Source organism: Siniperca chuatsi, linkage group LG20 (genome assembly GCF_020085105.1).
Source record: "Siniperca chuatsi isolate FFG_IHB_CAS linkage group LG20, ASM2008510v1, whole genome shotgun sequence".
NCBI lineage: Eukaryota > Metazoa > Chordata > Actinopteri > Centrarchiformes > Sinipercidae > Siniperca > Siniperca chuatsi.
In genome coordinates, this window is record NC_058061.1 from 1,088,893 (window position 1) to 1,108,157 (window position 19,265).

At 43.4% G+C, this 19,265-nt stretch overlaps 2 protein-coding genes across 4 annotated transcripts in view; one reads left to right on the forward strand and one right to left on the reverse strand.

Annotated features, from left to right (window-relative positions):
• Window positions 1–19,265, reverse strand: part of LOC122867428 (microfibril-associated glycoprotein 4-like) — a 439,962-nt gene that overhangs the window by 313,878 nt on the left and 106,819 nt on the right. The window lies entirely within an intron of this gene.
• On the forward strand, window positions 52–18,107 carry LOC122867423 (phytanoyl-CoA hydroxylase-interacting protein-like). 3 transcript variants are annotated; one of them, XM_044178217.1, is made up of 10 exons: window positions 52–629; window positions 1,125–1,203; window positions 2,382–2,537; window positions 2,741–3,784; window positions 5,087–5,304; window positions 11,370–11,566; window positions 12,531–12,705; window positions 13,433–13,550; window positions 13,631–13,811; window positions 16,950–18,107. In XM_044178217.1, exons 5-10 carry the CDS (start codon window positions 5,238–5,240, stop codon window positions 17,322–17,324), a joined length of 1,113 nt encoding a protein of 370 aa, XP_044034152.1. In that variant the 5' UTR covers window positions 52–629; window positions 1,125–1,203; window positions 2,382–2,537; window positions 2,741–3,784; window positions 5,087–5,237; the 3' UTR covers window positions 17,325–18,107. The 3 variants fall into 3 exon arrangements, with proteins under 3 accessions (XP_044034152.1, XP_044034150.1, XP_044034151.1); XM_044178215.1 differs by lacking the exons at window positions 52–629; window positions 1,125–1,203; window positions 2,382–2,537; window positions 2,741–3,784 and adding an exon at window positions 3,813–4,091 and having other exon boundaries at window positions 5,087–5,316; XM_044178216.1 differs by lacking the exons at window positions 52–629; window positions 1,125–1,203; window positions 2,382–2,537; window positions 2,741–3,784 and adding an exon at window positions 4,707–4,882 and having other exon boundaries at window positions 5,087–5,316.

Sequence of the window (19,265 nt, forward strand, 5' to 3'; positions counted from 1 at the left end):
AAGTCTGAACTGAATGCCGACAAATTAAACTCCACTGATTTCCCACCTCAGAGTGTTTCCAGGTGTTGGGAAGTTCTACTGTTTTAAAGTAGTACGACGGCCTTCAGTGTCTCAGAGGGAGCTGAGAGGAGTCCGATAAACGCCCTCAAGTGATGTCACTCGAGTCAGTGTCGGTTGGGGCTGAAGACTACAAGTTTGAAACTGTGGCGTCAGAAAGCAGCAAGCTCAGCAGACCTCTGCAGCCTGCTGCTCGCCTCTGCTGCAGGCTACATTAGCCGCTACTAGCATAACACACCACAATCTCACACCCAGCTGTCAGAGGAAGGATTGTGGGTAATGTAGGCGCCAGGCTTTGACAAAGAAGAATGTGTGGAATAAAAAAGACGATATCTCTGGTTGTGCTGCATCGATTTTGTTCTTTTTTTAACTGTCTATTGTTCATTGTATTCCCTCTCTCTCTATCTCCCTCACACACACATTTCCTCATAATAAGTGAAGGTTTTCTCGGTGTGAAGCAGCAGCTGTTTGGTCATTTATTATATATATCTTTAGAACATAAATACATCTCAGCAACATCAGACTGACACCAGGCAGCATCAGCTCACTTCATCTGAAATCTGACAGTGACGGTAAGTTATACATCTGATTAACATAATGTAGCATGTAACATATGTATAGGAACTCAGTTCTTTTCACTATGTTGAGCTTTTAAGGCCAAGACGTCCTTCAATCAACAAAAACACGTTTTTCATTGGCCTTGAAAACCATTACAACTACAAACATGATTCAAATAAGCTTTTTCTGATCCACCGCTGGTTAAAGGGGCTATACAGTAACCAATATTTTCATAATAACAATGTATGAAATGACAACATGAAAACAGTGTGTCTCTGCTGGTGAACCATCAGCTGAACCTGCAGCTCGGCTTCACAGAGCTTCATAGAGACTTTCTGTCATAGTTAGCCACTATGCCCCCCTGATCCTCGTGTAACCCGGTGTTTCTACCCTTTCTTATGTCTCCTGGCTGTCCTCTCTCTGTCATTGTTTTTGTATTTGTATGTCTGTGTTCTGGCCTGGCTCCCTGGTCGCCTGCCTGCGGCACACCTGCATCCCATCTTCATCAGTCTCCACCGTTCATATGGGTACTTCCACGCTACCGTCGCCAGATCGTCCCCGTACATGTTACCTGCGTAATGGCCACAAGTAAGACACGATTAAAAGTGTTCTTTATTTGCCAATTTAGTAATCTCGGTTTCTCTCTGTCTTAGACACGCTCGCTGCCGGTGATCACCGCCCCAGACTGCTCATCGGATCATCCGGATATCTGTCATCACGTCAGTCTCGCCGTCCAGCCGATTCCGCCTCCAGAGCCTGCCGGTTCCCTGCACTACACGTCCGGCTTCACTAATCCTCCGCCTGGTCAGCTCAGCCACCTCCACTACGCTCGCCAGTCCCGTCCCCGACCCGGCCCGGTTGAGTCCCCGAGGCGGCCACCAACTACGCCGAAATACTAATTTCTCTGCTACTATCTGTCCAATAAAGGCTGTGTTCAGTTTACCGTGCTCTGTCCTGTGTGTTCTGTGTTTGGGTCCTAAAACCGGTCCTACGACACTTTTAGCTCGTTGTTTATCTGTTGCTGTTCTGGTTTGCTCTCAGAACGTCTGCTCTTAAAGTCTTTTCTCTTTTTAAAAAACTGTTTGAAAACACTTACAATGAAGCACAAATCTCACTTTTGTGTTGCTTGTAAGTTTTCTAGTGCGCCTCTTACCTCACTGTGGTGTGCTAAGCTGTAATGGACCCATTACTGCCCCCTAAGGCTGGAGGGCAGAAAAAAACCCTGATACACGACGTCAGAACCAACAGATGTAGTGGGAGTTTTTCTCCAAGCAGCCACAAGGGGCAACAATGAGCCCATTCCACACTCAAAAACAAACATGTGACACAAAGGTGAGATTGACACGATACTTAAAAGTAAAGACTAACAGGTTGGTTTGGCAAATCTCCGTGGAAGAGCAGCATTACCCTGAGCTGGGACTTTCAGGGTTGTCCCATGTCCGAGGCTAGGGTAGTATGCAGCACTGAAGGAAGTGCATGCCCAGGAGTCTTGTTGAGGGCACACCTACAGTACAGATCCTCATACATACATACAGCACAGAGTAGGTCCGGCTGGCTGACAGACCAGTAACATGGTTTCACCGACACCAGTGCATCAGCTGTGAAATCAAGTAGCCTGTAACAACAAAGCTAAAGAGTGTAAGTGGCCCTTTAGGATTCAGAGGCAATAATGTGCCAATAAGCTTCAGGTCGGGTCACCTAAGGGCCAAGTGCATGATGTTTATTCAAATAATATTCAAATATTTCTCATGTCTCCTCTGTTCCAGCTGGTATCCGTCGTCCTCCTCCTCCTGGCTCCACTATTGACCAGTTGCCAGAAGCCCGTCCTCCCAGTGGACTGCAGTGACATCTGTCACCCAGACAAGAGCCGACCCAGCGGAGTGTACACCATCTACCCCGCTGGAGAAAAGTCTGCTGTCCAGGTACACTTCCCCCTCTCCGGGACGCAGGTCGACCTTCAGACAGTAAAAGTGAAGACAGTGAGATCATCTCTGACAGAAACACAGTTACAAGTCGTGACTGATGCTTCGAGTCGTAGCACCAGCAGTACTCATAGTACTGGTTATGTTAGAATATACTGGATTAAGTACTTGCAGCATTTACTAATGAATGTGTTTGTGTGTAGGTGGACTGTGGCATGGCGTCAGAAGAAGGACGGTGAGTATTTTAACTGAAGTCAACGTCATCGAGTCACAACTGAAATGTACGAGCTGCTGGTGGACATGGAGGACTTCAGTGGAAACAAAGTGCTCGCTCGTTACTCGTCGTTCTCCATCGACCCAGAGTCCAACGGATACAGACTGCATGTATCTGGGTTCACTGATGGAGGGGCAGGTGAGTTGGTGGCAGCAGAAGTTGTTAGTTTCCACAAGTAGAAGGTTTGCACACGACACTGAGGATTTCTGCTCTGAAATCAGTCTGCTCAGACTTCATCAATCACACGGAGGGTTTTCCGTCCATGGAGGAGGACACAGGGTGCTTTCCATTTGGACGGAGGAATATAATTCACTAGACGGGACATCCTCGCTCCCTCCAGCGTCATTTTGAGGAGACGACAAAACTCATGACGCATGGCATCTCAACTGTCAAACGTGTAGGAATAGGTATCAGTAGTTTAAAACACCTGACGTCTGATGACTGCTGCTCCGACACTGATTATATATGTATATATCATATATGTGGATATGGTCTGTAAAAGACATTCAACAGGACAAAGACAACAGAGAAAATACCTCCCCAGGGGGCGCCGGAGAGTTGAAGGGGAGGCAAAGATACTGCAGGAGGTGAATTTGACTCATTCTAGCAGAATGTATTATGTCAATGAGTGTCCTCACAAGTATAGAAGTAAAATGTGAGTGTGTTTCCTGAACTGGCTAGACTCTGTAGTTAATCTCCTTATGTAAGCGCTTGTTTAATTCACTTTTCAGTGGCCTGTAATCCTCCTCCTCCTCCTCCTCCTCCTGCTGACATTATGTTTTAATCCTCAGATGATGACATCACTGTCTGTTATTCTGATGTGAATCTCATTTTGTTGTTGCCACAAAAACACTACACCAGTAACCAGAGAGCGCAGACCTCCACCCAGGCTGCACACACACTGTGACGTATATGACCGGAGGACTTTTGCTGCTCATATGATCAAATATAATCAGCATTTTAATGGAGCGAGGTGAGTGCAGCTGATCGGAGCTATTATGTGACCCTGCACACACATGGTCCAGAAGTACCCACATTACTTTTTCCTTTTTGTCTTGTCTGATTAAACCTTTTCACGTTGTGGGGCCTTCCTTTTGGGCACAAAACACACAACGTAAATCATTAAATGTTAGCGCCCTCTAGTGGCAGGATTAATCATGTCGGGAGCGAAGGAGGAAGTCAGGAGACGTTGCTATAGAGCGACGCAGGTGGAGGAGGTCGGGGCAACAAAACATTGGACTTAAACATGGCCGACAGCTGTTCATTTCCTGTTTCCAACTGTAAGTAAAAATACTAAAACCACACTGTGAAAATACTTCATTACAAGGACTCAAAACCTTAGTGAAGTAAAAGTATGTAAGTATTATCAGCAACATGTACTTAAAAGTAAAAGTCGTCCCTGTGCAGTAAAACGCTTCCTGTCAGTGTTTTATTATATCTGATGTTTCTGGATTCATATTCCTGCTGCGTTCATGTGTGTGTTGCATTTTACTGCTGCAGATGTTTAAGGTTGAGCTCATTTTAACTGCTTTATATACTGTTGGGTAGTTTAATCTGCAGCAATGCATCATGGTCTATAAGGTCATCACGTGTTTGTAGCGTCGCTGTCCTGTGAGAACCACGTATCTCTGAAAAGTCTTCCTGAGCTCAGAGAAACAGCCTGTTTTCAGCTCTGTGACGATGCGTTTCCCAGCTGATCCGAGGGGGGGTTAAAGAGTTTATTCAGCTTCAGGAGGAGGAGAGTTTCCTCAGCACATGAAGGAAACGCTTCATCCTTCAGCTCATCACAAACACCTGGAGATACGAGGTTTTCACTGGACAGGAAAGGGATGAAACACTGTGATCTGTGAAGTAACTGAAGCCGTCAGACAGACGTAGGGAAGTAAAAAGTACAATATTTCCTCTGAGATGTGGCGGAGAAGAAGTATGAAGTAGCATAAAGCTCAGCAGCTCGAGTTCAGCGGCTTTTTACAGCTTCTTCTTCTCTGGAAGCGACGCTCTGAGAGCAAACCAGAGCAGCAACAGATGAACAACGAGCTGAAAGTCTCTGTGAAGCCGAGCGGAGCTGCAGGTTCAGCTGATGGTTCAGAGACACGACACACCACTCATACAGGGGTGTTATTAAATATTGATTAAATCTGCTTAAATGTATTTTTCTATTAAAGCCTTACAAAAACAATCTCTCCCTCCCTCTCTCTCTCCCTCCCTCCCTCTCTCTCTCCCTCCCTCTCTCTTTGTCTCTCTCCCTCCCTCTCTCCCTCTGTCTCTGCTTCAGTGACGTCGAGAGAGTGATAGAGCGAGCTGCAGTCAGACTGCCGCTGAATGAAAACTTCCCGGAGCTTCACGGCTGTTAAACTGATGCTTTCCATCTTGTTTTGTCTCGCTGTGGTTTAATCTTTGCCTGCTTCTCTCTGGATGTTGACTCGATGGAGCCTCCTCACAGCAGCCTGAACAGTGTGGAGCTGAAGAGCCTGCAGCTGTGTGACAGGGGAGGTCAGTGTGTGTGTGAGTAACTTTAATTAATACAGCAGCGGTCGACTATGTTCTGGACTCTGCCGGTGTACACGAGTCATGTGATTCTGCTACGATCTGTCTTCATGTCTCGTAGTTGTCGTTCAGTTGACTTGTGAACAGTCACCTCATGCAGAGGTTCTGATATTAACAAGACGACTACCTATAACCTTTTCACTCTAGTGGGGGGGCACCAGGGGTGGCCAGTAAGAGTCCAGGGGGGCCTGTGCCACCCCTGGCCACCCCTCTGGCCCCGTCCCTGCCCGCCCTCTGTAAGCCGGGATGAGCTTCAGCCCCGCGACCTTACCAAGGATCAGCGGGTAGAGATGATGGATGGACGATACTTTCTCTGAGCATCATCCCAAGCATTAAATAAGAAGACTTTTCTCGTTAGAACACGACACGTTGGTGTGTTGTTCTAACGAGAAAAGTCTGGTTTAACGAGACGCGTACATTCTGTGTAATTACAAGAAAATAAGTCATGTTAGCATGTTTCCATCGATCAGATCAGCAACAACGTTTTAGGACTTTCTCTATTTTCACACAAAAGTCAAATTTCACTCTGAGCTGATAAAATAAAGTAGAAGGAAAAAACTCAGAGATCCACTTTGAAATACGAGGATGAGGACGAGCCAGTCCAGGAACAGGAGCTCGTCGTTCATCTGCTCTGGTTCCCTCTCAGCTCTCAGAGCCGTCAAGTCAAACGTGTAAAAGTACTTTCCTCTGAGCAGAGGAGCAGCTAACAGATGGACGCAGATTAGCATCACCTGTCTGTCTCTGCTCACCTGTCTGTCTCTCTGCTCACCTGTCTGTCTCTCTGTCTCTACTCACCTGTCTGTCTCTCTGCTCACCTGTCTGTCTCTCTGTCTCTGCTCACCTATCTGTCTGTCTGCTCACCTGTCTGTCTCTCTGCTCACCTGTCTGTCTCTCTGTCTCTACTCACCTATCTGTCTGTCTGCTCACCTGTCTGTCTCTCTGTCTCTGCTCACCTGTCTGTCTCTCTGCTCACCTGTCTGTCTCTCTGTCTCTACTCACCTGTCTGTCTGTCTGCTCACCTGTCTGTCTCTCTGTCTCTGCTGACCTGTCTGTCTCTCTGCTCACCAGATGTTGGCTGTGATGCAGTTTTGTTGTTTGCCAACTGAAAAGAGACGAAAAAGAAGAGATTTAACTGTTTTCATGTTGCACCTGCAAACACGAATGCGTGACATCATCCTGCAAAGCGCTGCGATGGCCAATAGGATCCATGGAAACACACTTTCCTGGTAGATGCCTTTGTAACATGCACGCTGTATTTCTTCTGTTTACCTCGAGATACGAAATATAAAATACTTTCCATTATAAACCTTCAAACTCATGGATCTGTTACTCACGCTGGGCTTCCTGTGCCGTGTCTCACCTGTACCTGCAACAACACAGACTTGTTATAAAAGCATCTGTCAGCTTTTCAGCGTCTAATTTTGTACATTAAGTAAGTAAAGACATTTATGTTATCATTAAGAAGAACTGCTCAGGTGCAGTTTGGTGACTTGATGTGAATGCAGCTGATTTGTGTTTGGCTGCTCTGATTTGAATATAGATGTAAAGGAGACTAACAGAGCAGAGCAAGGCTGCACCAAAGAATAAAATCTATCAGGCAAACAGGAAGTCATTCAGCCTGAAGTTTTATTTTGGGGGGGAAATAAAGTAAAAACTTGCACACTTGAGGAGGGCTTTTGATTTGAAGAGTCTCCATGAGCAGCACTTTCTTTCAGAACTTTAGTTTCATCAGAAATCACCAAACAAACCAGTTCATCCCTGCAGATGTGTTACAGAATATTATTTCCCTGTTTGGGCCAATAAATAAAACTGGATTCATAGAGAACTTCCAGGAAATTACCTCTTTCATAAAAACTGAATTGAGGCAACAAGGCAGTTCAAAGTGCTTTACACAAAGCATAAAAGGCGTCAAGACAAAATGTAAAAGCAACATAAAGCAATATAAAAAGACATTTAAATACAGTTGATAATAAGATAAAACAGGAGATTAAAAGTTACAGTGTAAGATATTAATCAAAAGCCTCAAATTTGACTTAAAGCTCCAGCGTGGAACATTTAGGAGGAGCTGTTGGCAGAATTATAATATTCATAAATGTGTTTTCATTAGTGTTTAATCACCTGAAAATAAGAAGCGTTGTGTTTTCGTTACCTTAGAATCAGCCGTTTATATCTACAGAGGGAGCGGGTCCCCTTCCCCTTCCATGTTTCTACAGGAGCCCAGAACGGACAAAGCAAACACCGGCTCTAGAGAGAGCCGTTATCGAGTTTCGCTTCATCGTAGTTTCTCCTACACTGGACCTTTGAGTAAAAGGCAGCAGCAAACAAAAGGAAAACAGTTTAGTATTAGCATGTAGCAATTGAACCTAGATAGCTAGCATTACAATATTTAGCCTGAAGTGAAGTCTTATTCACTTTATAAGGAAACACAGTAATCCTTCCTCAGTGTAAAAGCCAAAAATATGGCTTATTTCTACGTTTGTCTTGTGTCGAGTAAAGACCTGAACAACTAAAGAAATCCTATTTTAGAATCATCTCTGTAGCACTTTATAATACAGCCTGCGATCTAATTTCATTGTATGAGTCAAAGTACTTAAAAACAAGTACTATGGGGAACAAGGGAGTAACCCGTGGGCATTTTGGAGGAAGAGAAATAAATGATACTTTAAGTATTATTGTAAATACTGGTTACTTACAGGGTACAGCACTGGAAAACAAAAGTTTGGGGGAAAATTGTGTTAACAACACTGATTCTGAGAAACGTATAACGTAATCATGTACAGTTATAATAGCTACCAAAACTGTGGGGGGTAAAGTAAGGTAACTGTTCTTCCCTTGTTCCCCATAGCCTTGTTTCTCCTCTGTAGCTACATTTAAGTAGCCATAGTATAAGTAGTAATTATCTTATAATTCATACAACACAGTTGAACTGTAAAACACAGACTGTGTTATAAAGTGTTACCCAAAGCTTACAGTAAAATAATCAGATTGATTTGCTTAAACGTGGTATTGTGGTCTAAAAGAGTCAGTTACTGATTATCCTGATCTACATGTAGTGTAGTTGTTATTCTGTTATTTGTTATTGCACAAGAACCGTTGTATTAAAAGTGGAAGGGGCACCACGGAGCTGTATATGCGGGGCCCAGAGTTTCGTGCTACACCCCTGACTTTTCCACTTTCAGTTCATCAGGAAGTTTCATATCATCAGTTAGATGTTTGGATTTTGTTCATATAACCTTTGACTTATAAATACTTCAGGTGTAAAAACTTAAGTAGATATCAAACACAAAGTTTTCTTGCAGTTCCATGTTGTTTTCAACTTGACCTCTTTAGTTTGATTCTAAAGATTCGTTCTCCATTTGTTCTGGTGAATGGTATACAGCGCCATGTTTAAGAACAGTCTGTCTTGGTGTTAATACTATTAGAATAAATAATAATGTTTGCAGTGAATGCAGGTGAGTCACAGAGCCGACAGGTGAAGCGGTTTCTCACTTTCCAGAGAGTGAACTCTTCTCCTATTTGTCAGGAACTCTTGTTCTTCAGGACTAAAACCTGGCAGCAGCTTCGGTCTGGTGCATCTCCAGAGTCACAGCAGAGCACTGTGGCTAATTACCTTCCCGTGGTGAATATACGCTTCACCTCCTCCATTCACTGACAGGATGGAGGGATGAGGAGGAGGAGGGCGGAGGAAGGAAGGTCAGCGGGAACTCTTTTCTTCTGCTGTGCCCCCAAGTTATTTTCATATTTAAACAATAAAAGCAGTTCCTATTGTGAACTCTAGGTGTGACAAAATAATCATCAGCTGCAGTTCAACATGAGCTCCAGCTCAACCAGCTGCAGCAGCAACATCCTGCTTTTTCATTAATGCACGAGGAATAATAATCTGATGATAGAATATATAATATCACAACAGCCACAGGGACGTTTCACTGCTTTAATACTTTAAGCACTTTTTCCTGATTACACTCACACACTTTTACTGAAGTAACAGAGTATTTTTACAGTGTGTGTTAGTACTTTTACTGCAGTAAAGGATCTGAGTACTTCCTGCATCAGTGTTCAGTGTACAGCACAAAGTGCTTCAAACTCGCTCTCACTCACTCTCTGTTAGATTAAAAGGCTCATGACTCATGAAAATATAGACTTTTTCCTCCATGTGGCCCCTGGAATGAAATGTTTGGCCCTCTGATATAGAGATTTAATTAGTTTCCTGTTCACACTGACAAACCTGTACAAAACATCAGATTCAATTTAATTTTATTTATATAGCGCCAGTTCATAACAGAAGTTAACTCATTGCACTTTTCCTATAGAGCAGGTCTAGACCGAACTCTTTATGATATTATTTACAGAGACCCAACAAATCCCACCATGAGCAAGCATTTGGCTGCAGTGGCAAGGAAAAACTTCCTTTAAGAGGCAGAAACCTCGAGCAGAACCAGACTCAATGGTGGGCGGCCATCCGAGAGAGAGAGAGGTTTGAGTTGTAACAAGACGTTGGCAGTTTGAATTGTCCTCGTCCTCCTCAACAGGCTCCTTGTCCAGCCTGCGAGGTCTCTGTGTCAGCTGACTGAAGCCTTTTGTCCTCTGAGCCGAATGCAGGGAGGGAAGGAGGGATGAAGAGACAGAAAGAGAGAGGAGATGAATACAGAGGAAGAAAGTCAGACTCAGCTACAGAGCAGGATGGATCCATCGACTGTGTAAAATACACAAATCCTTGACTGTTGTACTCAGATGAAATCATCCTGAAACATTCACTGCAACACGTTTGTGTGTTAGGAAGGTTTATCATGTTACGGTAGCAGTATTTTATTCCAGTAATTTTGCTTCTAATAGAGTTCCTGAGATTCAGGTCCTTTGCATCCATCCAACAGTTTTGAAACCTCTAAATCATTTTCTCTGCGTTGACGGATTTGTTTTTTGTTTGGTTGAATGGAAACGGTCACACCTTTGTGTTCATTCAGTCTCTTGTCCAGGGTCCTTGCTGTTTCACTGATCTAGTGTTCCCCACAGCTGTCACGTGTGATGTCATGATGTCATGACATGAGGGTGTACCAGCTGAGGTCACAAGTCACGCTCCAACTGACAACAACTCTGTCAGGCTGTACTTAGACACAGCAGTGCTAACATGCTAACATGCTCACAATGACAATACTAACATGCTGATGTTTAGCAGGTATAATGTTCACCATGTTAGTTTAGCGTGATATCATGCTAACATTTGCTAATCAGCAGTGAACACAGAGTGCAGCTGAGGCTGATGGGAGCGTCATCAGCTCTGCAGGTATTTGGTCAGAAACCAAAGTGTTGGGCACGTTAACATGTCGACCTGATGGTGGCGCTAGATGGAAAGTCAGAGGATCACCAGAGTTATTACAGTTCATCCTGAGGGGAACATGAACGATGAAGCACGTTTCGTTGAGATGTTTCAGTCTGGACGCTGCTAACGAGGCTAAACAGTAAAAGTCTGCAGATTCTGAAGTCGGTCAGAGCAGCTTTTCTTGTTTTCCCATCGAGACTCGACTTCATGTCGTGGCTCTTATGGTATGTGACATGGATCTGATGTGGAATGTGAGTCTGGGTCAACGTACTCTGAACACTGTGCTTTAACGATGATAAACCACACACACACACACACACACACTGCTGTGCGAGTTAGTGACTCTGACATAATCTTCTTACATCATCAGTGAGCCTCGTCCCTCAGAACAAATGGATGCAGAGAATTTTCTAGCACTTAAACATTAATAATCTCTGATCTGCTGCAGTGATTTTAACATGTGACCGACTTTTAACTTGACGTGCAGAAACCTACACATGCGCTTTATTTTGACAGAATTCTGCTTGTTTCACCAACTGCATTAAATGTTGAGAAAATGTACAGCAACATATGTCACATTGGTTGTGACACCACTTTACTATTTACAAAAAAAAATTCCTGAGTGAAGTGAAGCATCTACCACGTGTCCACATGTTGATGTAAATGTATATATGTCTGTCTGACTGTGTTCCAGGCACAGAGTCTGCAGACAGCGGCATCGGGTACATGGACAACCTGCCGGTTCCTCAGCAGATCCGGATCAGTAACATCACCTGTGATTCGTTCAAGATCAGCTGGGACATGGACAGCAGAGGCACAGAGAGGATCACTCACTACTTCATCGACCTCAACAAGAAGGAGCACAAGAACTCCAACAAGTTTAAACACAAGGTTGGTACGGCAAAGGTCTGATCATCTCTTACACCCAATGTTGAATCTCTGTGATCAGCGTGAATTCTTGGTCGTTTTTTTCATGACTCTTCGATCTGGTACCAATATTTAGGGAAAATCTCTGGAGAGAAATCTCATGCAGCAGATTCTTGGGCTGCAGATCTCAGTCACATTCATGTCACTGTATTTGGGCAATGTGCCAGAAGGAATAACAGGAAGTGACAGAAACCTCCAGCAATATTTACTGCAGCAGCACAAAAATCAGTCAGTCAGTCGTAGATGGTTACAGGCCGACCCACCGACAGAAATCATCAAGAGATTCAGGAGATGGAAAGACTGATTTTCCTACTGAGAGTGAGAAATGATTTGTACATTGCAAGACGAACTAAATGGATCATATATCTGTTGGAATAAGGACCGTGGTAGAGACTGGTCAAAAAGTTACCCAGTTTATCACTAAGTGAGTTTCCATTGACCTGTTTTTACTACAAAACAAAAACAAAAAATATATCAAAACAGTGTCTGAGGTGTGGAAGCTGTTTGTGGATGAAACCAGAAGCAGAGTGAATAAATGATGGCGTGCATGAAGCCTGAAGAGCTGAAAGCATCAGATGTGTGTGGAGCGATGAGGAGGCTGGAGCCTTCCTCACATGAACACATGAAGCTAACAGAAACGTCATGTTTCCATCATGTTTCCCACATGGTTTCCATCGTCTGAGCTTTTAATGACGTCGTCTCGCTATGTCCTCTTCTTCTGCGATGCTTTAATGGCAGCGGCTGGAGGATCAGCTCCACCAGCTGTTTACCTCCATCAGCCAATGAGCTCATGTTCTTCTCACATTCACATTTTCTGGAAACATGGCTGCTTGTCTAATCTCCATTTAGAGACAATAAGTGGAAAGAAAGTAACCAGGAGGACGATAACTGAATACTGTCCTCCGCATCCTGCGTCTTTGTCTTTCAGGACGTACCGACTAAGCTGGTGGCGAAGGCGGTTCCCCTGCCGATGACGGTGAGAGGTCATTGGTTCCTGAGTCCTCGCACAGAGTACACCGTGGCCGTCCAGACGGCCGCCAAACAGCCAGACGGAGACTACGCCATCTCTCAGTGGAGCGAGATCATCGAGTTCTGCACCGCAGGTTCGACACCTTGAACACCTGTCAGTCCGCGAACCAATCAACTCGCTCGCTTGACTTTTCATGCACTCACACTTCATCGGTTTTCTCTGCCTGTCACCAGTGAACCTTTACTACAAACAGAACTGTCTGTTACTGCATTTTCTCTGATTGATGATCAGTTTGAGCGTCTTTTAGGAGAATTATCTGTAAATAAAAACAGCTCAATGATTTTTTTTACCTGAAAATGCTGCGGGGGAGGAAAGACTTTTTTTGGTCCTGAGTAATGTCTGCAGGCTTCCTCGCAAGCTGCATTCAGCCCCAACAATCTTCACCAAGTAGGTGGGCAGCTTTTATGTTGCCTGAGATGCAAAAAAAAGTCTTCAAATCACTCACTACTGCTTATAAAACTTAAAAGCTCTGATAACTGAAGACGATTTTAACATCAACGCAGAGCTTCTACCATGTGGACAGTAAGAGGACAATGTTCAGGGCTTTTAGTCAATTAATCAACCTGAAACTGTGAAAGTGAGGGGGACATGTGACTGGGGATGTGTTAAATGTTCTGTTTCAGAGGAGTTTGGAAACATTTGAGCTACCTTTCTAGCTCGTCTTTTCTCTGATTGTGTGTGTTTCATGTTTAGTTGAAGAACTTGACTAGATTTTCTCCGCGGAGACAATAAAAAGTTCTTAAAGTCACAGTGTGTAATGTCAACATGTTCACAAGTGTGTGTGTGTGTTGTGTCTCCAGATTACTCCACCGTCCATCTGAACCAGCTGCTGCAGAAAGCCGAGGCCATCGCCGGCAGGATGCTGCCATTCACCATCTTCTACAGAAACCAACAGCAGGAGTACTTCCAACAGGCCAGGTGTGTGTGTGTGTGTGTCCTGTTGCATCTCAAGAGGCTGAGTTGATCTGTGTTTGAACCCTGTTGTGTGCTGTCAACAGCCCCTCTTATCGCTCCAGAGACGTTCAGTGCCGCCGGATGCTGCCATCAGTTAAAGACAACAGCGGCAGCCATGGGTCACCCATCAGTGGCAAACTGGAGGGGGTCTTCTTCAGCTGCAACACAGAGTTCAACACAGGAAAGCCCCCCCAGGATTCCCCATATGGACCCTACCGCTTCCAGGTACAGCCATGGACAGATTATGAGACGATGGTTGTTTTGTTTAGTGTCTAAACTGCTGCTGCTGGTTGAAAACTGTACCTGAACGTCAGTGTTTTGTTCCCGATGGAGATAAAGAGTCTAACTCCCGTCCGTCAATACTTTACAAAATACTACACGAAGTGGCGGCGCTCCGCTGGTTTCTGATCGTATAGGTGACGTCACTCCGCTGGTTTGTGGTCATAGAGGTGACCTCGCTTCGCTGGTTTCTACTCGTACAGGTGACGACGCTCCGCTGGTTTCTGGTCGTACAAGTGACGGCGCTCCGCTGGTTTGTGGTCGTACAGGTGACGTCGCTCCGGTGGTTTGTGGTCGTACAGGTGACGTCGCTCCGGTGGTTTGTGGTCGTACAGGTGACGGCGCTCCACTGGTTTCTGATCGTAGAGGTGACGGCACTCCGCTGGTTTCTGCAGCCTGCAGCTGCTCCCAGTCTGATGTTTGTTGGTCATTTACAACCAAAATCGTCAGGTCAAGCGGAGAGCGCCCTCTGCTGGACCACAAGGTCTACTTCAAGGTTCACTACTTCAAACACTGATTAGAGACTGTACATTTTACATTCAAATGGTCATTACAGTTCGAATATTTAATTATTTCCCACTTTTGAACAAAAGTTTGAATTTCAAATAAAAAGTGGAGCCATTCTGCCATCAAACATGTTTAAAATTTTCATTATCGATTTTTTTACAGATGTTTCCTAGAGTGACATCTTTAAATGTCTTGTTCTTTTACGACCAACAGGCCAAAAACCCAAAAATATTTACTTTATGATATTACTTTATGTAAGACAAGGAAAAGCAGCATATTCTCAAATTTGAGAACCTGGAACCATCAAATGTTTGTTTTTTTCAAATGGCATTTTTGTTTAATCATAGAAAGATGTAAGTGACACTGACTAGATGGAGAACTGTAGGTGCTTACTGCAACTTTAAACCTTTAACATACGCTCCAGTTTATTAGGTACAGCCGGCTAAAACTAAGGCAATCTAACACAACAGTCCTGCAATAAATCATGAAGGTTAAAACGTTCAGTTTGTGTTGAACCTGTTTTAGAGGGGCGTTGCTGTAGTTTGTGCTGCTGTTGAACTGTACTGTGTTATTCCGAGAGGTGTAGCTATTATTTTGTCCAACCCCTTTATATCAATGAAAAGAACAGTTTCAAAGTTTTCTTTGGCTTTGTATTGACGGCTCCCTGTTCTTGGGATTGTCTACTTCTGTAAGTACAAATGTGTAGAAATAAGTAGGTATTATATACAATGGTGTGAAAAAGTGTTTGCCCCCTTCCTGATTTCTTATTTTTTCACATGTTTGTCACACTTAAATGTTTCAGATCATCAACAAATTTTAATATTAGTCAAAGATAAGTAAACACAAAATGCAGTTTTTAAATCTACCTACATGGCCCTGTGTGAAATAGTGATTGCCCCATCTGTTAAAACATAACTGTGGTTTATCACACCTGAGTTAAATTTCTCTAGCCACACCCAGGCCTGATTACTGCCACACTTGTTCTCAATCAAGAAATCACTTAAATAGGACCTGCCTGACAAAGTGAAGTAGACCAAAAGATCTTCAAAAGCTAGACATCATGCAGAGATCCAAAGAAATTCAGGAAAAAATGAGAAAGAAAGTAATTGAGATCTATCAGACTGGAAAAGGTTATAAAGCCATTTCTAAAGCTTTGGGACTCCAGTGAACCACAATGAGAGCCATTATCCACAAATGGTGAAAACATGGAACAGTGGTGAACCTTCCCAGGAGTGGCCGGCCGACCAAAATTACCCCAAGAGCGCAGCGATGACTCATCCAAGAGGTCACAAAAGACCCCACAACAACATCCAAAGAACTGCAGACCTCACTTGCATCAGTGTTCATGACTCCACCATAAGAAAGAGACTGGGCAAAAATGGCCTGCATGGCAGAGTTCCAAGACGAAAACCACTGCTGAGCAAAAGAACATTAAGGCTCGTCTCATTTTTGCCAGAAAACATCTTGATGATCCCCAAGACTTTTGGGAAAATACTCTGTGGACTGACGAGACAAAAGTTGAACTTTTTGCAAGGTGTGTGTCCCATTACATCTGGCATAAAAGTAACACCGCATTTCAGAAAAAGAACATCATACCAACAGTAAAATATAGTGGTGGTAGTGTAATGGTCTGGGGCTGTTTTGCTGCTTCAGGACCTGGAAGACTTGCGGTGATAAATGGAACCATGAATTCTGCTGTCTACCAAAAACTCCTGAAGGAGAATGTCAGGCCATCTGTTCGTGACCTCAAGCTGAAGCGAACTTCTGCAGCAGGACAATGATCCAAAACACACCAGCAAGTCCACCTCTGAATGGCTGAAGAAGAACAAAATGAAGACTTTGGAGCGGCATAGTCAAAGTCCTGACCTGAATCCTATTGAGATGCTGTGGCATGACCTTAAAAAGGCAGTTCATGCTTGAAAACCCTCCAATGTGGCTGAATCACAACAGTTTTGCAAAGATGAGTGGGCCAAACTTCCTCCACAGCACTGTAAAAGACTCATTGCAAGTTATCGCAAACGCTTGATTGCAGTTGTTGCTGCTAAGGGTGGCCCAACCAGTTATTAGGTTTAGAGGGCAATCACTTTTTCACACAGGGCCATGTAGGTTTTTTTTCCCCTTAATAATAACAACCTTCATTTAAAAACTGCATTTTGTGTTTACTTGTGTTATCTTTGACTAATATTTAAATTTGTTTGATGATCTGAAACATTTAAGTGTGACAAACATACAAAAAAATAAGAAATCGGGAAGGGGGCAAACACTTTTTCACACCACTGTAGATGTTTATCTGTAACATCAACACATCATCTAATGTGATCAACAACCAGCTGTTGCAACTCAAGTATATAAAGATAATTGCTAGCACTGTGGTGGATGTTCATCTCTTGCAGCTGTTTGACAATGAAATCATTAAATAAACCAGTTCAGAGCTGTTCATTGGCCTCTGAGCCACATGCTGAATCTAAATCCGATCCATGAGTTCTGGATCCAATCCTCAAATCTGACCTAATTAGTATTAGGAGAGCCAGAGGAAGTAACATTAATACTACATTGTGTACATTTGTTTCTGCACAGATCCAAGCTGACGTCCTCTTCAACCAGAACACCAACATCTACTTCGGGGATTTCTACTGCATGTACACGTCCTACCACTACGTCATCCTGGTCCTGGCACCTGACGGCTCCAAAGGAGACGCCTTCTGTAAAGGGAGGCTGCCGCCACTGGACAGATCCAACAACTGCTTCCTGAGCTTCACTGAGGAGGAAGACGGCTCGCTGTCTTTCCGTCACGCCCAGGACGTCATCCTGGAGGTGATCTACACAGAGCCGGTGGATCTGTCTTTAGGGACGGTAGCACCAATCAGCGGGCACCAGCTCATGAGTCAGTCCACCGTCAACGCCAAGAAAGACCCCAGCTGCAAGATCTGCAATATCAGCGTTGGACGTTAGCCCGATCTTTTGACCGGGCAACCAGCTAACCTGCTAATACCTGACATGGTGACTAGATAGTAGCTAACAAGCTACTAACAAAATTCATCACCCACTCATTGTGGAACGACTGGCTAGCTAAGTGCTAGCACTGCCTGGCTAGCTATCAGGCAATCCATTTAACTAAACACTAAATCCACTTTTTAATATGTAACGCCACTTTATTATACCTTCAATTGATTCTGGTATTATATACCGTCTATTTCGGTCTTTCAGAATCCACAGAACCACAGTTATATATGTAACTGAAAAGAGAGCGTGACTGAAAATACAGAGCTAAAGAAAACCAGAACTTTACGGTTCTGTTAGAGATAAGAAATTTAAAAATCCAGAGCAGCAACATAAAAGTACTCAACATTGTGTTACGTCTCTAAATTATAAGTCTACATAAGGATGGTAAATGTGCAAAAAACAATGTAATATGTTTATCTAATATTTATGTTTTTAGCGGCCTTTGACAAACACCATTTCCCATAAACTCGCAGAACATCACTAGTTAAACATCACATCTCAACAGAATGAAGCAAGTCGAGTGTCTGTGGTTAGTTCAGACATGCAACAGAAAGAATGTGACAGTAAGATCAGCTCTTATATTATATTTTCATCAGTGTTTATAATCTGCACCTTTTCCTGCTCCTGCTGCTGCTGCTGCTGCCTCAAATGCTCACAAACTGTAAACATCCTGAACTAAAACATACTTCATTGTCCTTTATTGTAACATAGATTAAAAATGACTCCACAATATTTTGTATCTAATGTTTTTAAGGGATTTTGGAGAATCATCGGGGTTTGTGGACGGAAACATATTTAAGTTCAGCAACAGTTTTAGTGTTATGGGATATTCAGATATTTTACTCAGAACAAGGACGGTGGATATTTGGATCACTTACAATGCAAGCACACTATGAGCGTATCTTTTAATAGCCAGTATGAACAGCAGGATTGGAGACAGCAAGACAAACCTGTCTCAGTGTTAATATGGACAACTGACTGTTGACAGTTTAGAAAATATTGTGAACCTGTCCTTTAAAGTCCAGAACCCTAAATAAACCACTAATAGCAAATTCTGTTCTTTGAATATTTAACATTTTCCACCTGTTACCTGGCAAAAAATCTCCTCATCAGCTGTCAGTCATACTTTAGCAAAGCTAGCAGTATGAAGCCAGGGACAGAAACGTCTGACTGTCAGTCAGTTGGTCCACCACTTTGGTTCAGACTTAAATTACTCAAAAACGATTCAATGGATTGCCATTTAATTTGGTTCAGACATTCATGATCCCCAGAGGATTCATTCTAATGACTATGGTGATCCTCTGAACTTTACTCTAGTGCCACAATAAGGTTTACATTTTTGTTTTTACTGAAATATCTTGACAACTATTGGCTGGATTGCTGCGAAATGTGCTTCATCGTTCATGCTCCCCTCAGGATGAACTGTAATAACTCTGCTGATCCTCTGACTTTCCATCTAGCGCCATCATCAGGTCGACATGTTAACGTGTCCAACACTTTGGTTTCTGACCAAATACCTGCAGAGCTGATGACGTTCCCATCAGCCTCAGCTGCACTTTGTGTTTACTGCTAACTAGCTAATGTTAGCATGCTAACATGCTGAAATAACATGGTGAACATTATAGCTGCTAAATATCAGCATGTTAGTATTGTCATTGTGAGCATGTTAGCATGCTGATGTAGCAGTTAGCCAAGCACAGCCTGACAGAGCTGCTAGCATGGCTGTAGACTCTTGTTTTGGGGGTTTTATACCATGTAACACTGACGATCTGATACACATGAAGGTTGATTAATTAACTGTGTTCTTCTTTTATTTCAGTTATCAATGGACAGCTAATATATGACATTAATTACCTGACAACAATTGAACTATATATTCTGTACTTGGCA